This window comes from Mercenaria mercenaria, chromosome 5 (assembly GCF_021730395.1).
Source record: "Mercenaria mercenaria strain notata chromosome 5, MADL_Memer_1, whole genome shotgun sequence".
Taxonomy (NCBI): Eukaryota; Metazoa; Mollusca; class Bivalvia; order Venerida; family Veneridae; genus Mercenaria; species Mercenaria mercenaria.
In genome coordinates this window covers 16,152,880-16,173,119 of record NC_069365.1, presented here as the reverse complement: position 1 = coordinate 16,173,119, position 20,240 = coordinate 16,152,880, and the positions used below count along the sequence as shown (strand labels likewise).

At 36.4% G+C, this 20,240-nt stretch overlaps 1 protein-coding gene across 2 annotated transcripts in view; it reads left to right on the top strand.

Annotated features, from left to right (window-relative positions):
* LOC128556891 (heat shock protein 75 kDa, mitochondrial-like) overlaps window positions 1-17,360 on the top strand; it is a 42,758-nt gene extending 25,398 nt beyond the window's left edge. The window contains exons 18-19 of one of the 2 annotated variants that reach the window (XR_008370884.1): window positions 10,099-13,087; window positions 13,118-17,360. Coding sequence is in view for 1 of the 2 variants with exons in the window: in XM_053542779.1 (XP_053398754.1) it covers window positions 10,099-10,200 (102 nt within the window). In the remaining variant the exon portion in view is untranslated. Of the gene's footprint in view, window positions 1-10,098 lie in introns of both variants that reach the window. The other variant, XM_053542779.1, reaches the window with a different exon arrangement.
* Window positions 17,361-20,240: the final 2,880 nt, after the last annotated feature.

Here is a 20,240-nt window from a genome sequence, read left to right as displayed (position 1 = left end):
TAAGTGCTAATGTAATTACCAAACCATTCACAAAAATATTCAATATCAGCATTGAAAATTCAGTATTTCCAGCCCTAAATAAGACAGCTAAATTGACACCGATTTTCAAGAAAGGCTAAAAAAAAACAGCCAGAAACAACTCAAGACTAATATCTATTCTTCCTGCACTGTCAAAAATATTAGAGAGTCACGTTTCACTTTCCATTAGATCATACATCGAAGAAAATAATTTAATTCATACAAATCAGTCAGGATTTCGCAACTACCACTCGTGTGAAACAGCACTAATCTCCATTACAGAAAAATGGATCAAGGCAATAGACACAGGACAAGCTGTGGGCACAATTTTCCTTGATCTAAGCAAAGCGTTTGACCTTGTCAATCACTCATTGCTGCTCGATAAATTGTCAGCGTATCAATTTGACTGCAATTCGATCAAGTGGCTTCAGTCATATCTTAGAGACCGCCAACAAAAAATATGTGTGTCTGGAAAGTACTCTGATTCAATGGAGATAACCTCAGGAGTTCCACAAGGCTCATTTCTAGGTCCCCTCCTGTTATGTATATTAATGACCTTCCTTTATATATACAACATTCAGAAACAGGTATGTTTGCTGATGACAAAACCATCAAAACAACAGACACTGATGTAAAAGTAATATGCCAAAACCTACAGTCTACTTAGACACAATTCACAATTGGTGCTCACAAAATGCCATGCTTCTCAACATTCAAAAGACAAAATTGATGTTCATAACTGCAAATAATTACAAGCAAAATACAATTCAACAATCATCCCAAGAGCTTAAAATAAATAATGAAGTTATTGCTTACTCCAAATGTGAAAAACTACTGGGTGTAAATGTTGACGGTAACCTAAACTAGAAGCACATGTTCATAGCACACTAAAGAAGTGTAATTCAAAACTCTACCTTCTCATGCGTATAAAACGTTACCTCAGTATCAGTGTTCGTAAAATGTTCTACAATGCGTATATATTGCTGCACATAGACTACTGCTGTACAATTTGGGGAAATTGCAGTCTTGAGTTCCAAAATCTTCTCATCAAGTTTCAAAAGCGAGCAGCCAGAATAATTCTAGACAAAGATTTTGACACTCCATCCAAATTGCTGTTCAAAGAACTTAAGTGGATGACATTACCAGAAAGACTGGAATTTAAAAAAGCCATAATTGTCTATAAATCTCAAAATGAACAGTCACTAAGTTACATCCAACATCTTTTCACAAAATCCAGCTGCTCTCATGCATTCACACTCAGATCTCGCTCAGATGACCTCTTACACATTCCAAAGCCAAATATAGAATTCTTTAGAAAATCGCTGTCATACTCTGGCCCGCATATATGGAACTCCATTCCTCTACAGATATGGCAGTCTTCTTCCATACAGTCATTTAAACACGCTTACTTACAGTGGAGGTTCTCTGGTGAACACTGGTAGCTGTTATCATTCATGTACATATAATTCTAGTCATGTTAAATCTACGTCTTTGTTGTTTTAATGCTGAACTTTAATGTTAATTAGTTTTATGTCATTACTATCATGTTGTAAATAACCACATATTTCAAGAGGCTCACAGGGAAGACTGGTCTTGCCCAACTGTGTCGCCTGTATAAATAAAGTCGTTATTATTATTATTATTATTATTATTATTATTATTATTGTCTATAACACACACCTGTATATCTCAATAGGAAGAGCTGAGACATATGAATAGTAAGAGTTTGAGCAAAAGATGAGGGATATGCCATCTGTGAAGATTTGATAAAAGATACTGTGTCTGAAATCATTCGTCATACACTTCTGATTCATGTAGAAAAGTTTAGAGTTACTTCAGGATTTGCACAGTCTGTTCTGAAAAAGTCCCAAAAATGTGAAAATAAAATCTAGAAAGTACCTTGCCCATAATTCATTACTGACTCTTAAATATACTTTAAAAATCGTTAAAAAGCCAAAAAATATCTTAAAGCTTTGCATTTGTTGTTAAATGCATGAAAAAAGACAAAAAATTAAGTGGTGAATCTGATAACTATATATGTGGGAGAAATATGTTATTCATAATAGGGGTTGAATATGTTTGCACTGATTCCTAGCTTTGTTGAAGTTTGCATCCAGCTTGTATGTTTTCTGGTAAACAATTTCCATTTGTCCTTGGCATGCGAAAAATGCTTGAAATGAGTGTGTTTTCAGTATAAAAAAAACAACAGGTCATTAAGTAAGCTGAGCAAAAGTGGTTGAGCAAAGTGTTAGATAAATATAAAGAAGAATGCAAATTAAGAGTTTGATGTGTGAAACTGGAGTTAAATATCAAGTCCGTAAAAGTAAGAAAAAAGTCCTGAAATTTTATTATGGTGTGTGTGTGTGTATGAAACCTGTACTTTGTAGAGAACATACAGAATCCAGGAACACTGGTTTGTTTAACTGGAGGCTGTTTCATTACTGCTGAAAATACATAGTTAAATCTAAAACAAGTGAAGTCTTAACTGACTATGGTATTTGAGGGGTTCCAAAAACATGGCTGCAGAAGTGCTTTATAAAGGCTCAAAATGGATTTGAAATTGATCTTAGAGAGGATTGGAAAAAACTTGATCAAAGAGCTACAACTTTTGCATCTTGAAAAGCGTTGCAGAATGATGTTTTCACTGTCAGTGATCTCGAATCAAAATTTTATTACAATGGAGAACACTGAACATAAATTTTATGTTTGTATTTTGTTCAGATGTAAGTTGAGCACCTCTCATAATCACAGCATTTACTGGAGGTACGTAGATCTGTTACAGATATTGTTAGAGGTGTAGTTGGATTAGAGACTGAAGTATGGGTCTGTGGTCAAGTGGTTAATGTCGCTGACTTGGAATCGCTTGACTCTTGTTACTTTGGGTTCAAAACCTTGCATAGAATTGAAATTCCTGCATATAAGGAAGCCAACAAGATGGCTCAAGGTTGTGGTTCTAACCAATAGTCTACCTGAAATAATGCTACAATGGTCCCCCAGGGTCTTTCTCTACCATCAAAGCTTAGATAGGACTTGTAATTATGAACTGGGATGTTAAGCCCTACAAAACAAGAGACTGCTGTATTAAAGTGTGGCACTATGCACATCTTACTGCACATAGTGTGTTTTGGTGAATGTTTTATAAAAGGAATTTTCGATTGCTGTGCATTTAAATTTGTTAAATTAACGGTAATGCCGCTTAGTATTTGAAGTTGATGCTTTAGAAATAAAGAAATCAGACTTATAAGATAATAATTCTTTTCTTAAATCATACGCAGTGATCTCCCTTACCTATGGTAGAAATTTCTAAAGTTGAAGGAAAGCAACTCCTGCGTGCAGTTTGACTTTTCTTAAAAAGACTGCCCCAGTCAAAATAAGAAAAGTCATATTTGGAAAGTTATTATTTTGTACTGGTAAAAGGAAGAGTTTGGTATATTGGGTGAAAAGCTATAATTTCCTCCATCCTTTTTACATACACATCTATTTTAGCTGGATTTTTACTTGAAAATGCGCATAAGTCCACTTTAAAGAAGGCTGTGTCATCGCCTTGCTTTATGGATAGAGAAAGTTCATAAGATAAAACAGAACAAATGTAAATAATTCCAAAAAGAAGTAATTTGTTCATTTATTGATCCTGTCACTACATGCTGCTTGCGTATTTTTTATTGCATCTTATCACGATTTATCCAGAGGTTACAAATCCAAATCTGGGTGAATAGGAGAATCGACTGCAATCTCCATGCATTTCATAGTCCTTAACCTGTAGCTAACTGGTTTGAACTCTCAGGAAGTGAAACATGTTTGTGGTCTCTGCCATTTCATTGTAGGGTTACTGGTATGATACCGGGGAAGCTCTCATCTTATTTAGTTAGCATCTGTTGTAAGAATGATGTAAAATAACTATGGGGATAAGTTTTAACTACAAATCAAATGGGGGCCTCCATGGCTGATTGGTAAAGTCTCTGATTTCGAATCACTTGCCCCTCACCGATGCAGGTATGAAACTTCATTTGGGATGTAGAATTCTTCATGTTAGGAAGCCATCCAGCTAGTTTGTGGGAGGTCGGTGATTCTACTGAGGTGCTTTCCCATGCATGAAACAATTCGAGGAGAGGCAACTGGTGTCTCCTTCCACAGTCAAAAACTGGAAAAGTTGCTTTATGACTTACAATTTCTTTGTGTAATATTAAACCCAACAACAAACAAAAGAATGAAACATCTTTTATATAGACCATTATGTAGGAAAGCCACAAAGTACCCTTTACTTGCAGGTGAACTTTGTTCATTGGTTTTAGGTATACTGCTGATGTTTTTATTGTATAAGAAATGTATGGTTGTCTCATTAATCATAATTTAAAAGTATTTTTGAGAATATGGCATTTTTGTGTCTCTTTTTAGTGGCAAGGAACTTATTTGCTCAAAACCATTGACAAAACATGAAATAAAGAAAAGTGTGTTTGTTAACCAGGTTTTCAACGAAAACCAAAACCTGAGTTACTAGATTGGGGTAGATGTCGGTCGGGTGGGCGGGCGGCGGCGTCAAACTGGTGTTTCCGGTCAATAACTTTTGTTTCGGTAAAGATATTTGAATAAAACTTGGTATGTATGTAGCTTATATCAAGACAAAGGCTGGGATTGATTTTGGGTTTCTGGGGTCAAGGTCAAGGTCACTGTTACTTAAAATAGAAAAAGGGTTTCCGGTCAATAACTTGTTTCGGTAAAGATATTTGAATAAAACTTGGTATGTATGTAGCTTATATCAAGACAAAGGCTGGGATTGATTTTGGTGTCATGCGCAAGAACCAGGTCCCTAGGTCTAAGGTCAAGGTCACACTTAGAGGTCAAAGGATACAAGAATGAAAACTTTGTCCGGAGCATATCTTCTTCATGCATAGAGGGATTTTGATGTAACTTGGCACAATTATACACCATCACGAGACGAAGTGTCTTGCGCAGTTCCCTTCTTTAGAATTACTTCCCTTTGTTGTTACTATAAATAGCTTATATTGTAACTTTTTCATTACTAGACATAGGGAAAAATCGAGACCACTTTTCTGTAGTACAACATGCATGTTACATCCAATTTTGAGGGGTATTTTGACCATTTTTTGTAATTTTTTTTTTTTTTTTTTTTTTTTTTTTAAGATTAACTTCCCTTAGTTGTTACTATAAATAACTTATATTGTAACTTTTTTATAATTGACCGTAGGGAAAAACCAAGACCACTTTTCTGTGGTACTACATAGTTGTTACTTTCTAATTTTAGGTGTATTTTAAGGTATCTCTACCTGGTAAGGAGTTTTTTTGTGGACTTAGAAAAACAAAAGAATTACAATGATTACTAAACAACCACAAAATTAAAATTACATCTGCAAATACAGGTGCTAGAGTAAAGAAATTTGCTGTGGCGGGCATATATTGTGACATTCTGGCACTCTTGTTTATTCTTATGAAAACTGTTGAAAACCTGGTTTCGTGGCATTGCCGCGTTTCTTGTTTTACATGTGACATCAAAATATCTTTCACTTTCACCCAATCTGACTGAAGTACATCTCCTATTACGCTACGCTTAGGATCTGAACACGAGCTATTGATAGCCTCGTTCTGACGACCCTTCCGCTAGCCAATCAAAAGCTAACTTACAACATTCTGCAAGCTTAAAAAAGCCTTGGTTTTTGATATCTACAGTTCTTAAGTCGAAAGATGTCAGATAGCCGGTTAGCTCAGTCGGTAGGTCACTTGCTTTGTAAGCGAGGTGTCCCCGAGTTCGAGCCCTTGACTGACTGCAAATTTTTCTTAGTCTTTGACATTAGAACAAGTCGTCTGATTGGTTCAAATAAAAATAGATTTGCGAAAATAAAAATAGCAATATTGGAAATCCAATATATACAGAAGACGAATGTGAATGGGTCATTCTCAGATCTTCGTTTAGAAGATCAAATACTTTAGTCAGATTGACTTTCACCAGATCTTACATTTTCATCTGTTCACTCAGTGAAAGATATTCAATCTTGCCTTAAAACTATGTACAGTAGAAGGCCACATTGAAACAACATTTAAACACATCCTAAATGTTTGCATAAGAGTTCCAATTCTTTTTTTTAATTATTTCATTTTTTTTTGTCGAGCCAGTAAGAGAGCAAAGACATAGTTGTCCAAATGGCTGTTCGGTATATGTGCGTGCGTCTGTGCATGCGTCCGTCTTGATTTCTTCGTCCGGACCATAAGTTTGTCATTGATTGTGGGATTTTAAAATAACTTGGCACAATTGTTCGCCACCATGAAACGGCGTGTCGCACGCAAAACCCGTGTCAGTATCTTAAAGGTCAAGGTCTCACATGGAGTTTAAAGGTCAAATATGGCTATAATTGACCTTGTCCGGACAATAACTTCGACATTGAATGTGAGATTATAAAATAACATAGCACAATTGTTAACCACTATGCGTGCATCACCCGTGTCAATATCTTAAAGGTCAAGGTCACACTTGGAGTTTAAAGGTCAAATATGGTTATAATTGACCTTGTCTGGACAATAACTTTGTCATTGATTGTGGGATTTTAAAATAACTTGGCACAGTTGTTCACAACCATGAGACGGCGTGTCGTGCACAAAACCCTTGTCAATATCTTAAAAGTTAAGGTCACACTTGGAGTTCAAAGGTCAAATATGGCTATAATTGACCTTGTCCGGACAATAACTTCTTCATTGTGGGATTATAAAATAACCTGGCACAGTTGTTTACCACCTTGAGACGGCATGTCGCGCACAACACCCGTTGTCAATATCTTAAAGGTTAAGGTCACACTTGGAGTTTAAAGGTCAAATATAGTTATAATTGACCTTGTCAGGACAATAACTTCCTCATTGAATGTGGGATTATAAAAAAACCTGGCACTATTGTTTCATTTGGCACAAGTGTTTGTCTCAGTGACACAGAGTTTTGTGTGCAACTCCCAGTCCTTTTGACAGCTGGTGGGCTGGACATGTTGCTCTTGGGCATCTAGTGTTGCAAATAGAATTTCCATCAATACTATAAAACAATTGGGTTTTTAGGACCATTTCATACTTATATTGTTTCACCTCTGTGAAAGTCAGCTGACCTTGTTTGATATATTGTTATCAGTTAGTACTCTCCTGATATGAAGGTGACTTTGGTAATGATTTTCATAATTTAATTTATCTATACTGCTCTACATTACATGCTTACACAGTAGGTGCTCGGCCAGAAAAATGAGTTGTGTAAGAACAGATTTGGTTTGAGACAGAATCTGGAGTTTGATCCCCTGCTCCTCCTTACACATTGTATGAAATAAAACATGAACTGTGGTTACATGTTTAAAGTTCCATAAGGCTTTTAATTTTATGTTTAAAACAGGTTAAGCAGCTTATCTATTAGAGAATATGCATAATTAAATAGATAGAAAATTACTACATATGTTATATTTATTAATGTATGAATAGTGCTTGTACAGAAACTCAGAACTTTAGCTTGCCTGCTTAGCTCAAAGAAGGAACAAAAATTGAGACTTCCAATCAAGTCCAAAGGCAATGTTAAGATAGAAGACAATGTCTTTGATTTTCAGTGTCTTTCTCATCAGATTGTTGTTAGAAAGTTGTCAATTTACTTTGCAGGGAAAAATGATAGTGGTTTAAAAGGGAAAAAAATATTTTAATAACCAGCTGCTTTGTGAAACGATTAGTATAAGCTCTGTAGATATTTTAGCATCCTCATTTAAAAGTGATTAAAACCAGTTACTGGTGGTACCCGGTTTACGCTGGATCAACTGAGGCAATTTTAGACACACTGCAGTTTATTATGCAAAATCGTCCAGCATTTTAAACTGTAAATTGGGTGATTTTCACACAGGTTTTATTTTCATTGATATTCACAAATAATGAACTCTGTGAATTCAAAATATTCATTAATATTAATCTAAACCATGCTTTTAAATATGGTAAGCCATATAGTTGTAGGTAACTGTACTAGATATTTCGAAATAATTCATCCATAGATAAACAAGTTGTCTGTATTATCAGCCTACCAACATGTTGTAGCTCAGTCTACCGGATAACTTTATCACTAAGATTTTAAACAATTTAAACTTGAAATCCTGGGTTAGACTGATCTACATTCTCATCTGACACAATTATATATGTAACATGAAAGTTTGGGCTTTTTGCGCAGTATGGATGAGCAAGCATGTTTCAGAACTAATGTGAATTTTTTCAAACAATTTTTTCTTTTAATTTTTGGGTCGTGCTGTCTTTAAAGACACCAACAATATTTGAGCCGTGCCATGAGAAAACCAACATAGTACATTTGCAACCAGCATGGATCCAGACCAGTCTGCGCATCCGTGCAGTCTGGTCAGGATCCATGCTTGCTGTTCGCTAATGTTTACTCTAATTGCAATAGGGTTTGAAAGCGAACAGCATGGATCCTGACCAGACTGCGTGGATATGCAGGCTGGTCAGGATCCATGCTGGTCGCAAATGCACTATGTTGGATTTCTCATGGCGTGGCTCATTTAGAGTTTTTGAAGTAAGATTCAGATTTAGGAAAATACCTCTATAATTTTATTCATATTCTGCTTGAAAATATGCATGGTGAATATTAATTTCCATGTATTTCTTATTCAAGTTTCAAACATTATGTAACTGGTAGGCTTTCTTTCTGAACTCGTATCCTAAATGTATACATGTAATGTCAGAATGCAGAACACGAAGTGGGTGCAGTAGTCACAGTTGTAATGGTTGCTGGTTACAGATAGTGTTTGAGTAAACTCTGACTAGCCTTTCATTGCCGTCTTTGATTTCTGTAAACAAATACCTTGTGTTCTCTGGCAAATGTTGTTTTATTCTAAGTTGACTATTCAAAATACATGTAACTTGCTAGTAAAACTTGCCTTTTAAAATACCATAGATCAGGTAATTTTTGCATCGTCTTGAATAAACTTTTTAGTCAGTTTCTATTTAAATCTTACAAGACCAAAATTAAATGCAGCTTAGTTATTGAAGGTTACGGCTTAATTTTATAGCTTTTAAACAAACATTTAAAATACCGTGTGATATTATAATGGAGTGATACTACCTAGAGACTGATTTGTTTCAGCCAAGACACCAGTTAGTGTGCGGAGATAGTAACTATAGATTTCTCCTTGTATCTCTGGTATTGACTAGAGTTTGAAGGTCACAAGGAAGTCTTCTCTTACATTTGTAAGTGGTTAGTCAATGAAACAAAACATTATGGTCAGTGAAATCACAGTGGTTAGAAAAGTTAAATAAGAGTAAATGGAGAAGACATTAAATGAGCCGCGCCATGAGAAAACCAACATAGTGGCTTTGCGACCAGCATGGATCCAGACCAGCCTGCGCATCCGCGCAGTCTGGTCAGGATCCATGCTGTTCGCTTTCAAAGCCTATTGCAATTAGAGAAACTGTTAGCGAACAGCATGGATCCTGACCAGACTGCGCGGATGCGCAGGCTGGTGTGGATCCATGCTGGTCGCAAAGCCACTATGTTGGTTTTCCCATTGCATGGCTCAAATGTACTTGAATTAAGAATGACAAAGGGTGAAGAGGAAATTGTTAAGTGGTATAAGTGTCAGTTGTGTCACTGTTGAGAGTTAGGTTGTATGAATGAACTTATTTTAAGGGGGAGGAGAGAGGGGGTGGGGTAGGGGTTTAAGAGCAGATAACTTCTGACATTACCTTCTTAAAAAATATAGATTAAACCTAATATGAATTTAAATGACAAACTATAATATAGACACTTTTGTTAGCAAAGGGCAAGAAAGGGAAAGTTAGCGTAAATGAAATAACATGTAAAGCGGCTTAAGCGAGGTGAAACTAATATCATATCAAGTTCATTTTATGAAACAGATCCCAAGTTTTTATGCTTATAATATGTGAATGTTGCATTAACTCACTTACTACTGGTTTGACATAAATAGTGTAGTCAGTAGAATGTAAAATGTATTGTAAGGGGTGTGACCCTTACGTTGCAAGAATATGTTTAATTTTGCATTATATTGCTTGTTCTAATATATGGTAGTCTAACAAGTTTTATTGTATTTTCAGTTGTATGACAACGCCATGGTAACAGCAGGATTACTGGACGACCCACGATCAATGGTGTCAAGGTTGAACCAGCTTCTTGAGAAAGCTCTGGAAAAAGTATGATAACACGCAGGAGACATTGATAATACAAACTTTACAGTGTGAAAAAATATGTGTGATATAAAATGTAATATCATAACTTTATGATGTGTATATGTGGGATGTATGTCTCACTCTGAAGGTAGAATGTCCGAAAATTGCCTTCGGGATGTACCGAAATTTTAATAAGGCTTATGATTTTTTACACATGAAAATAGGACAAGACTTCTGAACTACATTATGTTCCAGAAGCTTTTCTTGTGTACTGGAATAGTAAATAGTGGAAGGAGAATAAAACATAGTTATATACTTAAGGCTAGTTGCTTTATAAACATTGCAGATTGAAAATCACAAGTACCAAAATGGTACAGTTAAGTCCCTTATATTTTTAGGAAGTCTTTAATTTAGAATATTTATTGATAAATGTTTCCTGTCATGTATCATCTTAAGTGCAGGTATAGTGTTTTATAAAACAAAATGTCTTGTTATCTCAAATTGAGAAATTTCATATTCATAAATTACCCAGCTGTGGTGGCCTCATTGATAAGGTGCCTGTCCTGCAGTCAGGAGGTCAAAGGTTCAAGTCTCATCAGAGTTTGATCTTGTTAATGGAAGAGTGACAGGTTGGTGAGCCACGTAGATACTGCTTACTACCTAGCCTTAGTAAATAGGAATTAGAAGAAATTGATGTGAAGTGTCTGTATGACAGGTGTCTCATAAGCCAACATGGTTGGCTGTTCAGTAAGGGCAGTTCTAAAAGTAATAAACACTTTTTTTTTTTTACTTTAATGTTGTAAAATAGTATTGGCTATATCAGATATTTCATAATACTCATTTTAACTGTTCATTGATCATTATTCAGAGCGAAGGACTCAAAAAAATAAAGTGTAAATCCTCATGTTAGCTTCCAGTTGGGCATGTACACATACAAATGTTATGGTATACTACTTAAAAGATCATAATTGTTTAGTATTTGCATGATGTAGATTTGTATGAAAAAGTAAGTAAAATGTCTGTTTGTTGCATACTGTATATTATTAATAATACATTGTATGTTATTAAATATTACATACATGTTTTCATTAATCTCCATGTTCTTACAGTAAGACCAGAGACTTCACTTAATTTCCATTTTGGGGTGTATATTTGATAGGATGTGTTTAACTTCTTTTAAATCTGTTATTGTGTTAAAACTGTTTATAATTTTGAGATATTTTCAATTGATAAAGTCTTAGGGAAAACAAATTTATATCATTTATAAGACTTAGTGTAGATTTGTATGTAATAAAAAGATGCCTAAACTAATGCATCTAGAAATACACATCTGCTTTGTTCACAGAAGTAATATGAGCCGCACCATGAGAAAACCAACATAGTGGCTTTACGACCAGCATGGATCCAGACCAGCCTGCGCATCCACGCAGTCTGGTCAGGATCCATGCTGTTCGCCAACAGTTTCTCTAATTGCAATAGGCTTTGAAAGCGAACAGCATGGATCCTGACCAGACTGCGTGGATGCGCAGGCTGGTCTGGATCCATGCTGGTCGTAAAGCCACTATGTTGGTTTTCTCATGGCACGGATCATATGTTTTAACACTGCAGAACTTGTGCATATTTTTCTAAACAAATCTTCAGTGGTGTTCTTACATACTGATACATGTAGAATTATTGCAAAAAAAATCTGCAACTGAGAATATATCTATGTGATTGTTTCATAACTAAACATAGGAGCTAGGGACTGGCCCATTTTTAGCTCACCTGTCACAAAGTGACAAGGTGAGCTTTTGTGATCGCGCAGCGTCCGTCGTCCGTCCGTCCGTCCGTGCGTGCGTGCGTAAACTTTTGCTTGTGACCACTCTAGAGGTCACGTTTTTCATGGGATCTTTGTGAAAATTGGTCAGAATGTTCCCCTTGATGATATCTAGGTCAAGTTCGAAACTGGGTCACGTGGGGTCAAAAACTAGGTCATTAGGTCTAAAAATAGAAAAACCTTGTGACCTCTCTAGAGGCCATATTTTTCATGAGATCTTCATGAATATTGGTGAGAATGTTCACCTTGATGATATCTAGGTCAAGTTCGAAACTGGGTCATGTGGGGTCAAAAACTAGGTCAGTAGGTCTAAAAATAGAAAAACCTTGTGACCTCTCTAGAGGCCATATTTCTCAATGGATCTTCATGAAAATTGGTCAGAATGTTCACCTTGATGATATCTAGGTCAGGTTCGAAACTGGGTCACATGCGGTCAAAAACTAGGTCAGTAGGTCTAAAAATAGAAAAACCTTGTGACCTCTCTAGAGGCCATATTTTTCAATGGATCTTCATGAAAATTGGTCAGAATGTTAACCTTGTTGATATCTAGGTCAAGTTCGAAACTGGGTCACGTGGGATTAAAAACTAGGTCAGTAGATCTAAAAATGGAAAAACCTTGTGACCTCTCTAGAGGCCATATTTTTCATGAGATCTTCATGAATTTTGGTCAGAATGTTCACCTTGATGATATCTAGGTCAAGTTCGAAACTGGGTCACGTGGGATCAAAAACTAGGTCAGTAGGTCTAAAAATAGAAAAACCTTGTGACCTCTCTAGAGGCCATATTTCTCAATGGATCTTCATGAAAATTGGTGAGAATGTTCAGCTTGATGATATCTAGGTCAGGTTCGAAATTGGGTCATGTGCGGTCAAAAACTAGGTCAGTAGGTCGAAAAATAGAAAAACCTTGTGACCTCTCTAGAGGCCATATTTTTCACGGGATCTTCATGAAAATTGGTGAGAATGTTCACCTTGATGATATCTAGGTCAAGTTTATAAGTGGGTCATGTGCCTTCAAAAACTAGGTCATTAGGTCAAATAATAGAAAAACCTTGTGACCTCTCTAGAGGCCATATTTTTCAATGAATCTTCATGAAAATTGGTCAGAATTTTTTATCTTGATGATATCTAGGTCACATGTGCTCAAAAACTAGGTCACTATGTCAAATAATAGAAATAACGACGTCATACTCAGTTCAACACTGGGTCATATGGGGATAGGTGAGCGATTCAGGACCATCATGGTCCTCTTGTTGACATATGCTTGTCTACCCCAATATTTGACTGCAAAATATTGACTTTTATAGAAAAAAGTTAAATAAAGGTAAAAAGACCAATCATTCTACTTTTAAACAGAATAGAAATAGAACTATACATTTTTGATAAAGTATTTTTTTGAAGTATAATTAGAAAAATGGAAAATGCTTTTTTCTCATTGGCCAAAGTTTTCAGGACAGCTCTTGAAGGTTACTGACCACCACTCAAAACTTTGAAATTGCTCCTATGCCTATGAACTGTTAAAGTTTGTTGACTCGTGACTAGTTGGATATGTTACGATGGATAGCAAAATAATTTTTCTCAAATTCTGATTCTCAGCTCATCAAGATGGAAAGGAACCTTAGTTCTGTATTTCTGTCTCTTGGATGACATGATGTTTTGTTGTCTAAAGTTATATTCCTTTTCTACTGAATGTCTAAAATAACTTCTTGGGAATAAAGGCTTATTTTTTTGTCTACCAAATAACTCATAAGCCAACCAGAAAAAATTAGAGAAGTGCTGACAAGTTTGGAGCATTGTTTTAAATAACTTGATCATATACCAATAAATACATGTAGTTAATTTTCATCAGTTTGTTCAAAATCTACCTCAGCAAACAGAATCTGAATTTCACTCTTTTTTTTATGCCCCCCTTTGAAAAAGGAGGGGTATATTGTTTTGCAGATGTCGGTCGGTAGGTCGGTCGGTCGGTCGGTCGGAATGTAGACCTATCCGTTTCCGGATGATAACTCAAGAACGCTTGGGCCTAGGATCATGAAAGTTGATAGGGAGGTTGGTCATCACCAGTAGATGACCCCTATTGATTTTGAGGTCTGTATATCAAAGGTCAAGGTCACAGTGACCCTGAATAGTAAAACGGTTTCCGGATGATAACTCAAGAAGACTTGGGCCTAGGATCATGAAAGTTGATAGGGAGGTTGGTAATGACCAGCAGATGACCCCTATTGATTTTGAGGTCAGTATGTTAAAGGTCAAGGTCACAGTGACCCTGAACAGTAAAACGGTTTCCGGATGATAACTCAAGAACACTTGGGCCTAGGATCATGAAAGTTGATAGGGAGGTTGGTAATGACCAGCAGATGAACCCTATTGATTTTGAGGTCAGTATGTTAAAGGTCAAGGTCACAGTGACCCTGAACAGTAAAACAGTTTCCGGATGATAACTCAAGAACGCTTAGGCCTAGGGTCACAAAAATTGATAGGGAGGTTGGTCATCACCAGCAGGTGACCCCTAATGATTTTGAGGTCAGTATGTCAAAGGTCAAGGTCACAGTGACCAGGAACAATAAAATGGTTTCCAGGCAATAACTCAAGAACGCTTGGGTCTAGTGTCAGGAAAATTGATAGTTAGGATGGCCATGACCAGCAGATGACCCCTATTGATTTTGAGGTCATTAGGTCAAAGGTCAAGGTCACATTGGCCAGGAACAGTTAAATGGTTTCTGATCTTCTTGTCCAAAACCATAGGGCATAGGGCTTTGATATTTGGTATGTAGTAAAATCTAGTGGTCCTCTACCAAGATTGTTCAGGTTATTTTCCTGGGGTCAAATATGGCCCCACCCCTAGGGTCACATGGTTTATATAGACTTATATAGGAAAAAACTTTGAAAAACCTCTTGTCCAAAACCACAGGGCCTAGGGCTTTGATATTTTGTATATGACATCATCTAGTGATCCTCTACTAAGATTATTCAAATTATTTCCCTAGGGTCAAATATGGCTCCGCCCTGGGGGTCACATGGTTTACATATACTTATATAGGGAAAAACTTGAAAATCTTCTTGTCCAAACCGTCTATGGCTTTGGTATTTTGTAATGTAGCATCATTTAGTGGTTCTCTACCAAGTTTGTTCAAGTTATCCCTCTCGGGTCAAATATGGCCCTGCCTCAGAGGTCAAATGGTTCATATAGACTTATATAGGGAAAAACTTAGAATCTTCATGTCCATAACTTACATCATTCAAATTTGGACCACATGGACCACATGTATAGTTTTGAGAGGCAAGATGAACCTTGACATGAGTTGACCTTGATCTTGACCTAGTGACCTACTTTCACATTTTTGTACCTACAGCCTTCAAATTTGGACCACATGCATAGGTTTGTGTACTGAAAAAAACTTTGACCTTGTTATTGACCTAGTGACCTACTTCCACATTTTTGAAGGTACAGGTTTCAAATTTGGACCACATGCATAGTTTTTTGTTCCAAAATAAAATTTGACCTTGATTTTGACCTAGTGACCTACTTTCACATTTCTCAAGCTAAAGCCTTCAAATTTGAACCACAAGGGTACTTTTGTGTACTGAAATGAACTTTGATCTTGAGATTGACCTAGTGACCTACTTTCACATTTCTGAAGGTACATACTTCAAATTTGGACCACTTGCATAGTTTTGTGTTCTGAAATAAAATTTGACCTTGATTTTGACCTAGTGACCTCCTTTCACATTTCTCAAGCTACAGCCTTCAAATTTGAACCACATGCATAGTTTTGTGTACCGAAATGAACTTTGATCTTAAGATTGACCTAGTAACCTACTTTCACATTTTTGAAGGTACAGGCTTCAAATTTGGACTGCTTGCATATTTTTGTGTTCTGAATTGAAATTTTACATTAATTTTTATCTATTACCTACTTTCACATTTCTCAAGCTACAGCCTCCAAATTTGAAGCATATGCATAGTTCTGTTTACCAAAATGAACTTTACCTTGAAATTGAGCTAGTGACCTGCTTTCACATTTCTCAAGCCACCGCTTTCAAATTTGGACCACATACACATTGTTTTGTACCTAAATGAAATTTGACATTGAGTCTTGAAATTTGGAACATTCAAAAATGGCTCAGCGGCTGGCGCATAGATCAATCTGTAATCTCTTGTTAGGTTAATAGGTTAAAGGTCAAGGTCAGATTAAACCAGAATGGTAGTACTTTTGTTTACAGTGAGCATATAATTTCTGTTCCTTGTGCAATTACTAAATGCATCAAGGGGGGCATTTCGTGTTCGACGAGCTCTTGTTTAATTCTTAATTTTTGAAGGAAAAAAAATGTCCTTGCTTGTTACAAGGCTACCACATAGCAATTATAATTTGATTTTGTAAACATTTCTCCCATATAGGGGTTATTTGGCGTGTGGTGTGTAGTTTCTTACTGCCACGAAGGATTCCTTGCCACCAATGTTAACATTGTAACAAATCTAGAACACAATATTGATTATGCTGGTTCAAGGTCATGTTGCACAGCGAAGATAAAAGTCATAATAGCCTGTTAACTCTGTATTGTTTTACTGCTGGTAGGATTTTCAAACTTAACAAGAATGAGATGACATTCAGTCATACTGGGTTGTTGTTGCTTAGGAGATCAAAGGTCAAATAGGGAATATTTGACATCCATTTTGTATCTTGTCTGTCTTCCAACACATCTGTGTCTACTGCGGCTAGGTATTATCCATCAATTCACCCTTCCATTTATGTTTAGCAAATCAAGACCAGTGATTGAGATGTTGTGAAGAATGCATCTTTGGGTCATGTTGGTTCAAGGTCAATGTTGCAAGGTGGAATCAAAGGTCAGACAGGAATTATTTTGTTTACACTATCTTTTTACCCCTTGGAAATTTTTTTTAACAATTACAATAATAAGATAAGACAAGTCTTTGGAATGCATTTTTCTATGTTGTGTCAAGGCCAAACAATGAGATCAAAGGTCAAACAGGGATTATTTCAGGTCCACTGTGTATCTTTTTATCCAGTGAAATTTAGTTGAGCATTTTAACTTGTTCACCTTCCAACACATTTATGCAACTACAACCGGACTGGTATTAACTCTTAATTCACCCTTCCATGTAAATGAAGCCTTTTTGGGTGACACACTTTTTCAAAATCAACCTGTAGTTTGTAAGGGATATGGCCAGCAATTGGTTACTGTTTTTATTTGTGTTAGATGAATGTATGAATATAATTTACTAGAAGTCTTTATAATTGTTACTAATAATTCCAGAAAAAAAAGTATCTATTAATTGAGTGTGTTATTAAGGATTCATTCTGACAGTGTAGATTAGTATGTGCTCATTGATAATAAAAAAAGAAACATTTCTATCTTGTGTTACAATTTCTGTCCTCTGACTCAGTAGGGGAAATTCTAGTGGTGATTGGAATTAATGTACCTTTTCTTTGCAGGTTCAAGCCTTGCTTGGATCAGAATGCTTATTTTTGTTTGTTTGTTTTGGATTTAATGCCATTTTTAAAGAACATGGGCCTCACCCATGGATCAAACTCACAACCCCGCTATCTGTAGATCTGCACTTTTCCTAAGTGTGTGGGTTTCAGAATGCTTGGAATAAATGTAGGCGGACCATTAAGCTTGTGGAACTAGTTGGGTTTTACTCAGCGAACTGATTTTGAATTAGCATCTCTACATCTAAAACCTTCCACCACTAAATTTCCTTGTGGCAGTCTCTGCTGTGGTGGCTTAAGTCCTTTGTTCAGACCAGTCAAACCGTCTGAAAGCAGGACATAGGAAAGGCTTATTTTTTCAAAGTTCATTTACAATCCCTTGGGTGAATTTTGATTTTTGGTATTTATACTTCATAGAGCAATGGTTTATGAAGTATAAAATCTCAGACTGAAACCCAGAAATTGTTTTCTACAAAAAGAGTAACTTCCACAGCTGAACATGCAGAAATTAAAATATACAACAAATTAAGGGCCATTACTCTAGTGAGAAGCGCTGAACCATAGTATTCAAATGATACACACAAGTAGGCTTGGCACTGATCACCCCTGTAAAGTTTGGTGAATTTCTACCAGTGGTGTAGAAGTAGCATAAATATCACAGAATCTGACAAATCCAGGATCATCATAAACACACTAACACCTTATTGAAACCAGAACTTCCCAGTGGTATGCATAACTACGCTTCACATTGATCACTAGTGAGGACTGGTGAAATTCAGCTAAATGGAATGTGGCAAGTAGTGTACACACTTTAAAGTAAGGCCATAACCATACTGAAAATCACTGGGAACAGGCTGGTGATATGTATAACTAGGCTTGACACTGTACAGTTTTTATTGAAATCTGATGTAAAAGAAGTTCTAAAGTATAATACATTTTGAAAAATTAAGGGACATAACTCAGCCAAATCACTTAATCAGAAAAGGCAAAGGATATGCACAGCTAAGCTTTGCAATGTTCGCTTTATATTTGGTGTAATTCCTAATGGTGGGGGTTGGAGAGGTAAAGTACAACAAGTCAAGGGCCTTAACTCGACTGTAAATCACAGAATCAAACATGCTGACAATATGAAAAACAAGACGGTCATGATGACCCTGTATCCCTCACCTGTTAAACTTGGCCATAGTATCATCAAGATAAACATTCTGACCAAGTTTCATGAATAAAGGGTCACTAATGTGGCCTCAAGAGTATTAACAAGCTTTTCCTTTGATTCTGACCAAGTTTCATGAATACAGGGTCACTAATGTGGCCTCAAGTGTTTACAAACTTTTCTGTTCATTTGACCAGGTGACCTAGTTTTTGACCCCATATGACCCAATTTTTAAAATAAAAATTCTGACCCAAGTTTCGTGAAGATATGGTCATAAAAGTGGCCTCTAAACATTCTGACCAAGTTTCATGAAGATAGGGTCTTAAATGTGGCCTCAAGAGTGTTAACAAGCTTTTCCTTTGTTATGACCTAGTGACCTAGTTTTTGACACCATATGACCCAGTTTTAGATATGACTGGATCTGATGGATTCATCATGGAATCTAAGATCTATGGTTGTTAAAGATACTTTGCAAGTTTGTATCAAATCAAACCATGAATGAAGTCTCTATATGGCTGCAAAAGTCAAAATAGCAAATTTTGGCCCTTTAAGGGGCCATAACTCTGGAATCCATGATGGAATCATGCCAGTTTTCAAAAGGAAAAGAGATATTATGTCAATATAAGTTGTGTGCAAGTTTGATTAAAATCAATTGCAAAATGTGGTCTCTATCATGTTCACAAGCCAAAGTAGCAAATTTTGGCCCATTAAGGGGCTACAACTCTGGGACCCTTGATGGGATCTGGCCAGTTTTCGAAAGGAACCAAGATATTATGCCAATACAAGTTGTGTGCAAGTGATTAAAATCAATTGCAAAATGTGGTCTCTATCGTGTTCACAAGAAATTGTGAACGGACGGACGAAGGGCGACCACAAAAGCTCACCTTGCTATTACGTGACAGGTGAGCTAACAAGGTTTGGCACTGATCCTGTGTGTTTTTGTAGAAAAAATTGCCAAATGATACACAAGAGTTAGCCAAAATATCATAAAATTTTAATAATCTGGGGTCATAATTCCACCAAAAATCAGTGAACCTGCACATCCCAACTAAATGCAGAACTAGGTCTGGCAATGATCATTTTTGAAGTTTGGTGTAAATCCATCCTGTGGGGTCAAATTTTGTACCATACTGACAGAATAAATCTCCCACCAGGTGGGAGACATACTTACTGCAAGAGACGACAACACAACACCTTGCATGATCCTTAACCTGTTCAAAAGTACTGAAGACGTTCAGTCAGCTTACAGATTAATTAGTGGTCCCTCTAATGTGCTCTTTGCTGAAAATTCTGTCTGGCATTTTCAATGAAATTTGTAAGTGCACATGATAATGCTTGTGTACTATGCAAGTTGATGACTGATAGAACCATATGGAATGATATTTAGGTAGATATTACACAATGCCTGCTGAATGTTACAATTTACTCACTGACACTCCCATTGTGCTTACTGGTATAGTAATCATGCATGATGCTTGTTGACAATGATACTATGCTTGCTGACAATGATTCCATGCGTGCTGGAAGTTACAACTTCTTTGCTGCTTAGACCCTGATGTCTGTATCATAATTTCATTTGGCAAAATGACAGTGCCGTGTACCGTATTGGAATATTTCAACATGCCGGGACTGTATATAAGCAACATTGC